Genomic DNA, 14,175 nt, shown 5'->3' on the forward strand with positions numbered 1-14,175 from the left:
CCCCTCGTGGGCCTGGCGGGCCCCGGGCGTCGGCGGCGAACTGAGGACCCGCGGCGCCACTTGGGGGCTCGCGGTTGGCTGGCGGCGGCGGGGCGGACGGTGTCCGGTCCGATCCGGACACGTCCGTCGGCGGTGGGGGTTTGATCTGTTTTTTTTAACTAGGGTTTCGGACGGGGGAAGAAGAAATCCGAATGGAGGGGGTATAAATAGGCATAAGTGGAGCTAGGAGAGTCCAAATGAGGTGCGGTTTTCGCCCACACGATCATGATCGAACGCTCTAGGACATGGAGCAGAGTTTGGTGGGTTTTGGGCCAAATTTGGAGGGTGTTGGGCTGCAACACACACGAGGCCTTTCCGGTCCCTCGGTTAACCGTTGGAGTATCAAACGAAGTCCAAATGATACGAAACTTGACAGGCGGTCTACCGGTAGTAAACCAAGGCCGCTTGGCAAGTCTCGGTCCAATCCGGAAATGTTTAATTCCCAAACACGAAAGAAAGCTAGAGATGACCACCGGAGGAGAACGAAGCGCCGGAATGCAAAACGGACAACGGGGAAAATGCTCGAATGCATGAGATGAACATGTATGCAAATGCAATGCACGAGATGACATGGGATGAGATGCATGAAAACGAAAACAACACACGGAGACAAGGACCCGAACCCGAGAAATAAATATAACTTGACACCGGAAACGGCAAGAGTTGGAGTACAAATGGGGAAAGTTACATCTGGGGCGTTACAGACGATCCCCTGGAGATGAGAAAGATGTCGGTCAGACAACAACAGGGTGTCCAGGGAGGAAGGAGCAACGAGGAGGCAGGACCAAGGGCGAGGAATGACGCCCCGACTCTCACAACTCACACTACTGTAGCCACCGGAGGAGGGGAACCCGAACCCCTCCTGGCCAGAAGCCGCCGGACCAAACTGACACCAGTTGCACAGAGAGCACCAGAAGAAAACCAAACACCGTCGGGCCTGCAAAGCTCCCACCACCGCCACTGGGGACACGCTGTCACCGCCGCCCGACAACCACCACACCGCAGTGCCTACAATCCAAAAAGCATCCAAGGCGACGACTTTAAGAAGCAAATGGCGCCAAGAGCACCGTCGCCGCCCAACAAAGTTTGAGTTTTCACCCGGGAGGCTAGGGGAAGGGGAGGGTGGAGCAAAAGACTTGAATGGTGCCTCCAAGAAGGGGAGCGGCGTCCATGGACGTCACCGCCATGGATTTCTCCTGGTCAAGGCTCCACACCACCAACACCGCATCCAGCTCCAGGCACTGGAGAACCATGTCGACCCGGTCCAGATCTGAAGGGGTGGAGCACGCAAGGCAGCAGAAGGGGGAAGGGGCGGCCAGATCTGGAGCCGCAAGAGGCCAAAAGCCCCAACTCCAACGCCGCGGATCTCATCCGCCGGAGAGCTTGCTGCCCGCGCAGCCAAGCCCACCGGACCACACCTGCGCCACCAACAGCCGAGGAGACGGTGGCGCCTCACTGAACGAGGCCGCTGCCCCAGATTCCGCCACCCCCACTAGCGAAACGGAGTTGTAGAGACCTCGTCGCCACCTTCTTGGCGATGCCCCGGGCATGCCCGGCGGATGCCTCTGGCGGCGACGAGGAGGGAGGAGAGAAAGGGGGAGGCGACGATGGCTAGGGTTGTCACCCTCGAGCCGCCCGAGAGGGGCGATGTGAGGGAAGGGAGGGAGGGCCTGAACCCCTCTGCACTGAATGGTGGTCTTCCCTTGGGGGATCTTCTCCTAGGAGGTCTTGGTCTCCAATGGAGTAGGGGTACAAGTGGATGAACAATGCTCTATCTGCAAAATGAGCTAAATCAATGCTAACCCTAGAAAGAGGGAGGAGGTGGAGTATATATAGTCTAGGGGTGAATAGGTACATGGGCCTCGGCTCAACACATTGTGCACAGACATGCGTTGGTCGTCCGGACGTTACCGGACGTCCATTGGCCTGCAGGGGCCCGGTCGTCCAGTAGGGGTCGGACGTCCGACATTTTGGCTCTCGATGCGCGATGTCGGATTTCTGGTCGGGGTCGGACGTCTGTTATGCCGGTCGTCCGGTGGATCTTGGACTTCCGTCGTTTCTGTTCTGGACTGGTGGTACCGAATTTCCGGAGATGATCGGAAGTCCGGCCGCTGGAGATGGTCGGACGTTCGTTACTTGTCAGTCGTCCGGCCGTTGTAGCTTCCATCGGTTGGCCCTTCTGGCTGGCTGAGTATCCAGGCGTCGCACGTCCGGCGTTGTCCGATCGTCCGGTGGCTGAAGCTTCCTGGCAGCTCTTCCTCTTGGTCTTCACGCTCGGTGTCCTCGCCATCTTGTCCATTGGGTGCGGTTGCTCCGTGGCTTCCCTCCAAGTACCTGATCACACATAGGGTCTCCGCTTGAGGTAGTAGTCATGTCTCACATGTGGAATGTGTTAGTTCGGAGAGGAGCGAGTTCACCTTTGTTTTGATAGCCCTTTGATCGAGCTCTAGTGATTAGTCCATGTGGTGTCGTGGGAGACGAAGGTAGGTCCATGGGGATGACCGTAGGATGCTCCGCATCACTTGGCCCCATCACCCGCCACCCCAAAGCGGCTCGAGTAGCCGGGCGATGTCCCCATCGCCCCAACGCTAGTTGATCCAGCTCATGTGACGCATCCTCCTCCGCAGTGATCGCATAGTCGTCCTCCGAGGAAGAGGTGCTCCACGACATTCTGCATTTGTCTTGACCATGTAGGAATCTGCTGCCCGTTGCGCCATCGGAAGAACGTGAAGGCACTCCGGGAGGGTCTTAGCCCTCCCCACCAACGAACAAGACCGCCGCTTGAGCTCTCGCAGGACTGTATGAGGAGGGAGACGAGGACTCCAACAACCCCCACATTGCCCTCAACATTCACTTGCACTTTGGGAAACGCCAGTAGATTTGTTATCCTCTATCCTGCTATGTCCTATGTGTGTATGACCTCTATGTCGTATGTCATTTGTTGAATGAACTCTATGTCCTATGAATTAGTATGTTTTTCCTTGTCAAGATGGCCTATGCCATAGGAGGTGAGGAGCTACGAGGCTCAACCCTGTGCTGTCCGCAGACATATGGGGGAGCTTTTTTAGCACTTGCCCTTGGAGACGCTCTAAGTGAAATGATAGCTTGTGTGGGTTATTTCATAAAGGTCAAGTGATGTGTGCACTTAGCAAAAGAGTAAGGACATTTTCAAATCAATTTTAATGTGAATTTTGCTAAAGGTCTTCAGGGATATTAATGAATCCGATGGTGATAGTGCACCTCCCCGTCTTCCACGCACAAATCCCTATAAAGACCGCCCATTGAACAAACCAGTTGTGCTGAAAAATATTTCCTCCTACCTAATAATTCTTTCAAAGTCTAAGCATCCTTTCAATAATTTTGTTAGTAAGTATATTACGCGAGGAAGCGTAAAGACCAAAATTCAAATCCTCAATATATACATTTATATATTGCGAAAGAAAAACATGCGAACATAAAGTTTGCTAGTTGTGAACTATAGTTTGTATGTAAAAAGCGAATGAAGCTGCTCATCGTTGTGCCAAACAAGCTAAAAATATAGGGTTTACTAGCTGTGAACTATAGTTTGTATGTAGAAAAGCTAATGAAACTGCTCATCAATATGTCAAAGAAGGCACATACAATACAAAGAGATCTACTATGGACAAACTATACCCTCTCTCCTCTCCGACCGCTTGCAAATTCACTGTAACCCCTCGCTTTGAAGTAATGTGAGCTTTTGATTGGTAAAATAAAAATAAAAATGAGAGGGTCAAATATAGCCACAGTGCACATTTTTCTCCAGAACATATGCAGAAAATATAGTGTCAAAAAATGTCTTATATTATAGGACGAAGAGAGTATTTTCGTGTGAAATTCGCAGGTTCAGACATCAGCCCACATGAAATTTTAGTTCGATTTTTTAGCCGGTGCATAAAGCACCCGTACTCAAAAGGGAATTTCCCTAATGCCATCTCATTTTCGGAAGAGCCCATATGAATCAAATTATTACGGCCGTAGCCTCCTAAACTCGTATGCACAAGAGAGGGCCACGCTGCCATCTTTCAGACCGCATCGAACTCCTCCTTTCCGCCGCCGCCGCCGCCGCCGCAGCCATTCATGGCGAGGCGCCGCCGGGGAGGATTCGAACATTAATCCATGCTATTCCCCACCCGTCCCTGTAAATCCCAAGCTCCTGCCGCCGTAGCTGCTATCTGCAGCCTCCGCCCCTCCTCCTCATCGCCGGCGCTTATTCCTTCCCCGTATCACGACGACAACCCATTCGCCTCACTACTCACTTCCGATCCCCCTCCGCCGGATCCGCTCCGCCAGGTTCTCGCCACGGGAGACGTCCACGGCGCGCTCCGCGGCCTCCCTGGCCTCGCTCGCCAGCTGTTCCGGTGGGCGGAGGGCACCCCTCACGGTTTCCCCCGCTCCGCCTCCGCATTCGCCGCCGTCCTTGTCCCGCTCGCTGAGGCCAGGCGCAACCGCTCCGCTTATCCCGTCTCCCTCCGCGCTATCCAGGCTGGCCTTCTCCTTCCCCTCATCTCTCTCCTCCTCACGTATCCCCTGTCCCCCTCCTCCCACCACCTCCTCAACTTCCTCTTACGCATGTCCACCAAGTTTGTGCCCGAATGCCAAGCTCAGGACCCTGCGCCCACCAGCTGTTCGACACAATGCCTTTCCGCCTTCCAAGAGATGGCGCGTCAAGGTGTCGCCCCTTACGTCAAGGTGTGCAACTGCGTGCTCTCTGTGCTGTGCGACGCGGCCAGGTGGGACGACATGCGTGCTGTGTATTCAGATATGCTTCAGCTTGGGGTTGAGCCATCCATTGTCACATACAATACATTGCTGGATTCTTTTTGTAAGGCAGGGAGGATCGATCAGGCTGTCATGCTGCTCAAGGATATGGAGGCCCAAGTTGCTGGCTGCTTGCCGAATGATGTCACCTATAATGTGGTGATCAGTGGGCTGGCCAGGAATGGTGAGCTGGACAAGGCGGCTCAACTGGTTGACAGAATGCGGTTGTCCAAACAAGCGTCAGCCTTCACATATAATCCACTTATCAGTGGGTTGTTAGCAAGGGGTTTTGTTGAAAAGGCTGATGCTTTGCAGCAGGAGATGCAGAATGATGGCATTGTGCCAACGGTGGTGACATACAATACATTGATTCATGGGTTATTTAAAAGAGGGAACGTGGAGGCGGCAGAGTTGAAATTTCTGGAAATGAGGGCAATGGGGTTGCAGCCAGATTTGATTACTTACAATTCCTTGATAAATGGACATTGTAAGGCATGTAATTTGAAGCAGGCACTTTGGTTGCTTGGTGATTTGAGACGTGCAGGGCTAGCACCGACAGTTATGACATATAACATCCTTATAGATGGCTATTGTAGATTAGGTAATTTAGGGGGGGCTATGAGATTCAAGGAGGAGATGAGAGCAGAGTGCTGCCTGCCCGATGTTTGTACATATACTATTCTTATGAATGGGTCATGTAAGGTCAAGAACATTGCTATGGTAAGGGTGTTCTTTGATGAAATGCTGAGTAAGGGTTTAAAGCCAGACTGCTTTGCTTACAACACAAGGATTTCAGCAGAGCTGACTCTAGGTGCTATTTCCGATGCTTTTCAGTTGAGGGAGGAGATGATGCCGAGTGGAATTTCTTCCGATACAGTTACATATAATATTCTTATTGATGGACTGTGCAAGGCTGGTAGCCTGAAAGATGCCTATGTGTTGTGGATGAAGATGGTCAGTGATGGGTTACAACTTGACTGTGTCACATACACTTGCTTGATTCATGCACATTGTAAGTGGGGGCTTCTAAGGAAAGCAAATAATATTTTTCGTGGCATGGTTGCAAGTGGTTTGTCACCCTCGGCTGTGACCTATACCATTTTTATTCACACATACTGTAGGGTGGGAGATCTTGATTCAGCATATGGCTGGTTCCGGAAGATGCTGGAAGAAGGAGTGGAACCTAATGAAGTAACATATAATGTGCTCATGAATGCACTATGCCGGATAGGGAGAACTGAATTGGCTTATCAATATTTTCATGAGATGCTGGAGAGAGGATTGGTGCCAAACAAATACACATACACTTTGTTGATAGACGGGAACTGTAAAGAAGGTAACTGGGTGGAGGCTGTAAGGCTGTACTGTGAAATGCATCAGAAAGGTATTCATCCAGACCATTGTACACATAATGCCTTGTTTAAGGGATTTGGCGAAGATCACATGCACGACACAATTCAGTACTTGGAGAATGTTGTTTTGGGTGCATAGGACGGTCTTCAAGAAAGGTTCGTCTTGGCCTTGCTTGGTGGAAAACTCTGTAAGAATTATCCCTATATGCATATTCTCTTTATCAGTAGTTTTTTTAACGATGGTAATTTCTTCCAGCATATTTTGATTTTGCTTTCAATCAGCAGATGACAGACGGAATTTGGGGTGACACTCTGGATAAAGGAGCTATGTGATTTCCAGACAGATAACACAAACAGGTCCTTCTCTTGCTGTGTGAACTTCCTCACAATTTCCCCCTGGTCATATGCTCATGGTCATGGAGAAACAACCCCCATTGTTTTTTCTTTTCTTTCGATAAGGCATAATGGAAATCTTTTGACCATGCCTCCCCAGTATCTACTATCTCAAAAGTGAATGGCTATGGACCTTTTGGGCTGAGCTTCAACAATAACATATAGGCTTTCTCTTGGTAAGATACTACCAAGAATTTTGTAAAACGAATAATCCTTGTACCACAGATTCACGGTCAATTTTGCCATAGTCATCTGACACACACATTGACTTGTCAGATATGTAACACTGTTCCCATTCTTTGGATCATTTAATGGATTCTCTTCTTCTCAATGATTAGTATGGTGGGTGGAGGGGAATTTTTGTCTCAACTCTCAACCGGTATCAGCCAAAACACTTCTATTTATGAGATTGAACTGCAGTGCAACGGCCCTTTAATTGAGCGAACCACCTTAGCATTTTTTGTTTCATTTATTTGTGCTCTAAAGTCATTGCATAGCTTTTCTATACTGCTGCTAGATTGTGGAGCGGCTTGGCAGGAGGGGACTGCCGACCTACGGCAACTGCATTCTTCTCATTACACCGTGAAACCACCGATCACCTTTTGACCGGTTTTGGAGGAATTGCTGCCCTGGAGAGGTCTACTAGCCTGCACTCCAACGCTAGGGTGTGAATTCGGTCCTTGGTGGATTGAGAAACATGAGGGGATTCAACGCCTTTGTCCTGTTGATAGCCTGGACAATTTGGATTTTTTTCTGATATGGTTTCCAGTGAAAAAGCCTAACCTGTTAAGCAGCTAGTGAGGACAGTCAAAGACTATAATGCGCTAGGTGGTGTGAGGCTGGCTATAGCGAGATGAGAAAGGCTGCTTGTTCGTGGTGGTTTAGCAGAAATTATTTAGCCTTCCCTAGCTAGCCATGCTTCCGTATGGTCTGTTTTTTTTTCCTCTTTCTTTTACCCTTTCTTCCTGTGGCTTGATTCAATCCAAATTCGGCAGTTTGTTGCTCGGTTTGGGGCAAAGTTGTAAGTGTTGTTTCCTATCCTAATATAATGCCATGCAGGCGTACTGCATGTTCTCTAAAAAAGAGAGATTAGATTTGCAGTGCAAACCTGTTTAATTCACCTACAGTATGTCTTTCGGCGACTCTTCGAATGGTCAAATTCCATCCAACTTCTACTCCTAGAAACGTTCCACGAGATTAGGATGATAATCGTGTGCATAAGCCTGGGGTCATCTATGTTGGTTAGTAAGCTGATCCAGTGAATTCTGATATCTGGACCATCTGATTTATTTTCCTCCTGTTCTGTTTCTTCCGAAGTAATTCTGAAAAAATGATCTGCGGTAGTTTCCTATGGTTATTCTGACGGGACCAAATTCATGCTTGATACACAAAGATATTATCCAACCTATGCATGTTTGAATTTTAATGTCCAGTACCTTTCCATTTGTGAAGTTTAGGCACCTTGTCCGATATGTTATGGTTTGATGAATTACTGCATAGTCATTTTGGAAGGGCAGTAATTATGTGATGGTTGCATATGTCGATATTAACCAGTACATACCATATGAACAGATGCTTTCCCTTAGGCCAACTACTCCCACCGGTTGGGTTTATAAGCCGGGCATGGGTTTTTAGGTCATCAATTTGACTATGAAAACATGTATTATATTCTATAAAAAATATATCTTTAGATTAGTTAGTTGTCAAATGTAATTTCTGACCATATAATTTGTGTGGTATATTATACATGTTTTATTAGTCAAATCGAAGACCTAAAAACCCGTGTCCGACTTGTAAACCCAACTGGAGGGAGTATTCTCAGTTTGTACTTGATCTTGGCTACATTATAATTTTTGAATTGTGTTTACATTGTCTTGAACAAATAATAAATCTTTTATTAAAGCAAACGGGAGAAGAGTTATGGGAAAAATGCCCACTTGCTCGTTGTTAGAGGAGATATATATATTTGCGAGAGAATAGTTATGGGCAAAATGCCCACTTGTTCGTTGTTAAACAGGAGAAGAGTAGTACATTTGCGAGTGTGCATCATGGGCAAACTAGGGCAGTAGAACTCATGGGACTATACATGACACTCACATTTGCTTATATTTGATATACGATAGCAAAACGGGAGAAGAGTTATGGGCAAAATGCCCACTTGTTCGTGGTCCGTTGTTAAACAGGAGAAGGTAGTACATTGCGAGTGTGCCTCATGGGCAAACTAGGGTAGTAGAACGCATAGGCCTATACGCTACACTCTAACATTGCTTATATTTGATACACGATAGCAAACAACTAACTTTGTGTATGAAAAAAAATCTAAAGTTCTTTTCTGAGTTTTATCCTTAAAGTTTTGCAATGTTCCTCTGCTTAGTGGTTCACCTAATAAAAACAACGTGGCAGTGTATGCAAGTGACATGGCGGAATTCAGAATCATGGAGCCTTTAACATTCATATGAACATTTGGTACCTCATATATCTTCACTCATGCCACACTAATTCACTAGTAGTGCATACTGCACATAGTTCACTCAAGTTTCTAATCCACTCAGGTTGTCGTAATCTTCCCTGCTTGATATTTTGTTTCTCAAGGAAACACAAAAGTTATGTGTCTCGATGCATTGATGGAAGAAGAGAGTTTATATATATTCCTTGGACTAGGCCACAACACACGCACGCTGCTGCAGTACAAGGAGGATTAACCTCTGTAAAGATGAAGAATAATGCTACCACACCCGCAGAAACACAGTTCCTGCCCTCAGATTTTATCTTGTTTATTAAGTCTCCCAAGTCTTGTTTGCACCATCGAAGATCATACCTAGGATATGACCTCATGCCAGCTTCGGCTAGCAAACAAGCATTCCACAAGCAGGTCCCATAGTATGCAGGCCGCTGCATGTGGCAGGCCCTTTGATTTATTTACTCTCTTGTTGAATTGCATCTCTAAGCCTTCATTAAAACATTTGTTTGGAACACTGTGTATGTCTATTTTGTGTTCCCTAAAGAAAACAAGTATTGAGTACATGAATGCTGTTTATGCTATTGTGAATTTGGTTTCCGTCATTTGATTTATCAAAATTCAGTTAACTTCTTTATTGGGATTATGTCTTTATTATGTTGGCTTTTGATATATGTATGTAGTACGATTGCAGGCTACTTGATTGAGTTCGGTATTTCATATGGCACATGAGTCTTGTAGCCTAGTGCATGGCAGAAATAAAATTTTGGGTGTGCACATGGAAATACTATGGACTAATTTTCCAGGGTGAATCACTAATGCCAAATTTATCCCAAAAGTTGGGAATTGAGTTAGTAATTTAATTTTGCAGGCAGAAACCCTTTAATAGTTTATGTTCAGAATTTGTGTCATCATCTATGTGCACTTCAGTGTTTCTTTGCCTCTGCTTTAGACAGAAGAAATTTCCATGAGGTTTCAAATACTGGTAATCTTTTACCATGCAACTACCCCCTCTGTAAACTAATATAAGAGCGTTCAGATCACTACTTTAGTGATCTAAACGCTCTTATATTAGTTTACAGAGGGAGTACTTTTTATAGGTGTTGTTTAAAAAAAAGCATTCATTGGTTTATTAAAATTATTTTTGTTTATTCTCCTGTTTGTTTAGAATTTCTCATTGACTTGAAAGCTGAATAACATGCATGCTTATTGTTGCATAAGCATTACGAGCAAGCGGGCTGCTTTTTTAATACATGACTCGAAACATGATTTTATCCTTTAGCAAATGAAATGTTTGCAGTAAATGAAGTATTTGCATCCAGATACTTTAGGCAGACAAATATTGAAATAATTTACTCTGATATTTGGCTAACATGGTGAACAAAGAAAGAAGTGACTTACTGTATCTTAATGATGAATTTTTGTAGTATCTTGTTTGGTTATACTTATCAGAACGTTTATTTATGGGGGGGAATAACTAATAAGAGGAGTTCAGATTTTGTTGCTCAGGATGACTTGTTTTTTCCTTGTCGTGAAGGCCATGAATATCATTGTAAGGTTGTGTTTCTGATGAATGTTAATCATGATGTTAGAACACTCGGTGCTGCATGTTTTGTTCCCTACAGTGATATGAAATCACATGTTCGTTGGTTGCAATGAAAACTGGAATCCATCTATGCAATTAATAAATCCTGATGTGCCTTCATGATTTTCTCATATGGTATGTTCTCTAAGAAAAGGAAAATTGTCATGCTCTTCATGATTTTATCTAGAACATAACTCGAGATTTCCAGAGTTCCATTCTTTTGTCAGATTTTTAAAATTCTGCCATCAATTTTATCTGCAAGAGGTAGCATTACATGCACTCTTATTATATTCAGTATTTTTTATGACTTGTGATTCATAAAATATCCATAGTATGTTATCTAAAAAACAAGCAACAAGGTTTCACATATTGTAATTTCAATGTACTGGAGAACAATAGCTTGAAGTGAGCAGGTGAAGTATGATCTATCATCTGTTGAATTGGACAAATTTGGTGTCCCAAGGGATAAAACTTGGGGGGTAAAAGTTAGTAGCATCTGCACTGCCCAGCAGCAGCTCGAAGATGAATCTTTAGTCACATAGGTGATGCCTCTTCTCCTACCAAGAGTGCCTTGATAATTTTATCGGTCCATCCGCCCACCAGCATGAACATATGTCCACCTTCTTGGACTTCATGATACTGGATCCATGGAAGCTTCTTTGAAAGGTACCGCTGCAGCTCAACCAGCACCAACCTATCTTCATATCCTTGCCAGATGTGTACAGAACCCTCATTTGTAGGAAATGGATTTGTAATATTCATTGGATCGAACTCCCAATTCCCAAAAGCAACAAGTAAATCTCGATGGATTGATTCATAAATTCCTTGCTGCCTTGATTTATTCTAAAAAAGGAAGGCCAAATTAGCATCATCAACAAATCTGAACAAGGGGTGGTCTATGATTTACAACTCTGATTGATACCAAGTTTGATGTATTCTTTTGTTAGTGTATATTTCCTGAAAATTTACATTTATATTATATTATTATTGTTCTCTACGGTGGGCATAGCAAGGAAACAGCAACTCCCAGGATTTTAGTGTTCATCGCAGAAAGGAGTCTAGTGTTGCACTTGTATATCTGTATTTCAAGTGTTCCATAAGCAGAATTTCACGTGGTTGAAGTATTTGTGACATTTATAACCGAGGCATAATTGTGATTTGATTTACCTCAATGGTTCTCGGCATTGCCATCATTTTCTGAATCACCTCCATATCATGGTCGCTAAATATTTCAGGATGATGCATGGCTGCCGCAGAAGAAGGGAGCCATTTCTGGGTCATCCACAAGTATAAAAAGTAAGGTGCATTGTGTGCGATCCAGAGGGTCCTCTGCTCTGGTACAATGAGCTTCTTGAAAGCCTGCCTGGACACCTCTGGCGGGAAAGAAGGCCACCAGTAATTGATAACTGGTACAACTAGCGCGGCTCCTGCGAGCCTGCATCGATAGCAAATTGCAGCTTTTACAACTCTGAAGAGTTTCATATTTCATGAAGATACATATGGCTGGAGTTTCTTTCTTTGCCTGTGAGGTATATACTGGAGGCAACCCCAAACTGTGTATCCTCCCATGGAGACACCCAAGACATGGAACTTCTGTCCAAGCTCCAGCTGGTCGGCGAGCTCCTCTACATCCAAGGCTTCACTTTTGACACTCCGACCGGGGTTTGGGTCACTTTCCCCGTACCCTGCTCTATCAAATGCAAGTAGGTAAATTTCCAGTTCTTCCACGAGCTCCTGATAATGGCGAAAACAGAAATCAATCTTTAGGGGAAATATTGAGAGATAAACCAACGTGTCTCACTTGTATAAATTTTAATCTGATTATAATTGTGCTCTCTGCGTGTACCTTGGAAACAGGCGAGGGGAAGTCCTTGGTGCTATCAAATGCATGCACTGTGATGATCTTGTACTTGGACTTGTCTCTCTGCACACCGTCTTCCCGGTATGCGAGGTACCTCCCATCCCTGAGCTTGATCCTGGGAGATGTCACCGGAGGTCCACCTACCGAGCCGCAACGTTTTGTATGTGGTGGCCGGAGAATGGCCTGGAAGGCCAAACCAAGCAGCACCACTGGAAGAACGACGAGCAATCTTGGAGCCATTCTTCCCAGATCCAGTGCTTTCGGTGTCAGCTGTGGAGGTTTATGCGTGGCGGGGGCAAAGCTGCAATGTGGGCTGCTCTTTTACTCCACTCCACCGGTAGTGTGGGCGCATCATTGCACGGACGGGACCCCCTGGCCCTGGCCGCTTTCTTTGTTTGCCTCCACTACTCTGGCTTGTTGCTGACTGTAAACAAATACTCCGTAAACTAATATAAGAACATTTAGATCATTAAAGAATGATCTAAACGCTCTTATGTTAGTTTATGTTAGTTTATGAAGGGAGTATGTTATGACCGGTTTAGCTTATAACCAGAGAAGGCCCACCGGGCAGTAGTTAGGGACTTGGCCCATAAGTTATCTTAGAGCATGGTTAATAGTATAGCTGGCTACTGGCTATAAGCCAGTGCCATGTCATCTAGAGTCCATCTTATAGTCAACATGTACAATAGTAGATCAAAAGAGTGTATTACTTTTTTATTATGTGGCTCACAATTCATTCTCACAAAGTGCCTAGGAGCACGTGCTAGAGCTGGCTCTTCATGAAGAGCCCGCTTACCTTCTCTCTCATCTTCTCTTTTCTCCAACTAAGCACAAATATACTAGTTTATTCTTTATAACCCGCTGACTCAGCTTTATTGCACTTGCTCTTAGGCTACTCGTATTGAGGTTATAAATGCTACTCCCTCCGTTCGGAATTACTTGTCTTGTCTCGGATATGAATGTATCTAGAACTAAAATACGTCTAGATACATCTATTTCTGCGACAATTTTGAACGGAGGGAGTAGATGTAAAACACTTTTGAGATCGAGCAATAATAATATTATTATCTCTATTGCCCGGCTGCTAGAGGAGTCGGAAACCCTAGCCGCCGCTGCCATCTTCCTCCAACGTGACGGCGCCCAGCTGCCGGCGCGCCTGCTCATCACCTCGCCCCGCTCCATCCTTCCCTACAACCTCCGGAGCAGGTTCGGTAGAATCTCTGGTTCTATCAATTTGGTATCCAGAGACTCGGTTGCGATCATGTCGTCATCATCATCCACACCCATGTTGCCCGGCGGCACCACAACCTTGATGACCATCGCTCCGCCGGCCACCACCCCGATGACCTCCATCGGGGCCCCCATGTTGTCGAACCAGGTCACTATCGCGGGCCCCCCACGCCGCCAACCCTAGTCACCTCCGCGCCGCCACCAGCCGCTGTCTTCACGCCGGAACAGATGACCAGCACGCTGCAGCATCTCGTGACGGTCGTCCAAGGTCTCCACATGAACCAGTACCACCAGTACATGGCAGGAGCGTACGGGCCCTCGCCGGCTGCATCGATCGCCACCTACGGCCACCCAGTGCCATGGCCGTTCCCGGGCGCACCCGCAGGCGGTGGGCCCCTGCTGTTGCCGTTCCAGGCAGGGAACCCCAGCGGGCCACCTGCAGCCGCCACCGTCCCCGGCACCCGCCGGCCCTGTCCAG

General features: G+C 46.4%; 2 protein-coding genes across 11 annotated transcripts; one reads left to right on the forward strand and one right to left on the reverse strand.

Annotated features, from left to right (window-relative positions):
- The first annotated feature begins 4,071 nt into the window (after positions 1-4,071).
- LOC119302407 (pentatricopeptide repeat-containing protein At1g22960, mitochondrial-like) lies at positions 4,072-11,968 on the forward strand. 10 transcript variants are annotated; one of them, XR_005147549.1, is made up of 4 exons: positions 4,072-6,326; positions 6,456-6,739; positions 6,840-6,942; positions 7,081-7,646. XR_005147549.1 is itself a non-coding variant. In XM_037579445.1 (2 exons), the coding sequence occupies exon 1, from the start codon at positions 4,177-4,179 to the stop codon at positions 6,307-6,309; it is 2,133 nt and encodes a 710-aa protein (XP_037435342.1). In that variant the 5' UTR covers positions 4,072-4,176; the 3' UTR covers positions 6,310-6,358; positions 6,456-6,894. The 10 variants fall into 10 exon arrangements, 1 of the variants encoding a protein (XP_037435342.1); XR_005147553.1 differs by lacking the exon at positions 7,081-7,646 and having other exon boundaries at positions 6,456-6,527; positions 6,664-6,739; positions 6,840-7,074; XR_005147552.1 differs by lacking the exons at positions 6,840-6,942; positions 7,081-7,646 and adding an exon at positions 11,842-11,968 and having other exon boundaries at positions 6,456-6,527.
- LOC119302408 lies at positions 10,877-12,774 on the reverse strand. Its single transcript, XM_037579446.1, has 4 exons — positions 12,453-12,774; positions 12,129-12,340; positions 11,774-12,041; positions 10,877-11,449 (listed from the first exon to the last, which is right to left on the reverse strand). Exons 1-4 carry the CDS (start codon positions 12,705-12,707, stop codon positions 11,141-11,143), a joined length of 1,044 nt encoding a protein of 347 aa, XP_037435343.1. The 5' UTR covers positions 12,708-12,774; the 3' UTR covers positions 10,877-11,140.
- Between the last annotated feature and the right edge of the window lie 1,401 nt (positions 12,775-14,175).

This window comes from Triticum dicoccoides, chromosome 5A (genome assembly GCF_002162155.2).
Source record: "Triticum dicoccoides isolate Atlit2015 ecotype Zavitan chromosome 5A, WEW_v2.0, whole genome shotgun sequence".
Taxonomy (NCBI): Eukaryota; Viridiplantae; Streptophyta; class Magnoliopsida; order Poales; family Poaceae; genus Triticum; species Triticum dicoccoides.

Bases quoted from the DNA above. Each gene is read 5' to 3' on its own strand.
- LOC119302407 (XM_037579445.1), top strand. From the start codon at position 4,177: ATGCTATTCCCCACCCGTCCCTGTAAATCCCAAGCTCCTGCCGCCGTA.
- LOC119302408 (XM_037579446.1), bottom strand. From the start codon at position 12,707: ATGGCTCCAAGATTGCTCGTCGTTCTTCCAGTGGTGCTGCTTGGTTTG. The intron at 12,341-12,452 runs GTACACGCAGAG...CGCCATTATCAG, and splicing joins TCCCCTCGCCTGTTTCCAAG to GAGCTCGTGGAAGAACTGGA. The intron at 11,450-11,773 runs GTAAATCAAATC...TTCCTTTTTTAG, and splicing joins CAATGCCGAGAACCATTGAG to AATAAATCAAGGCAGCAAGG.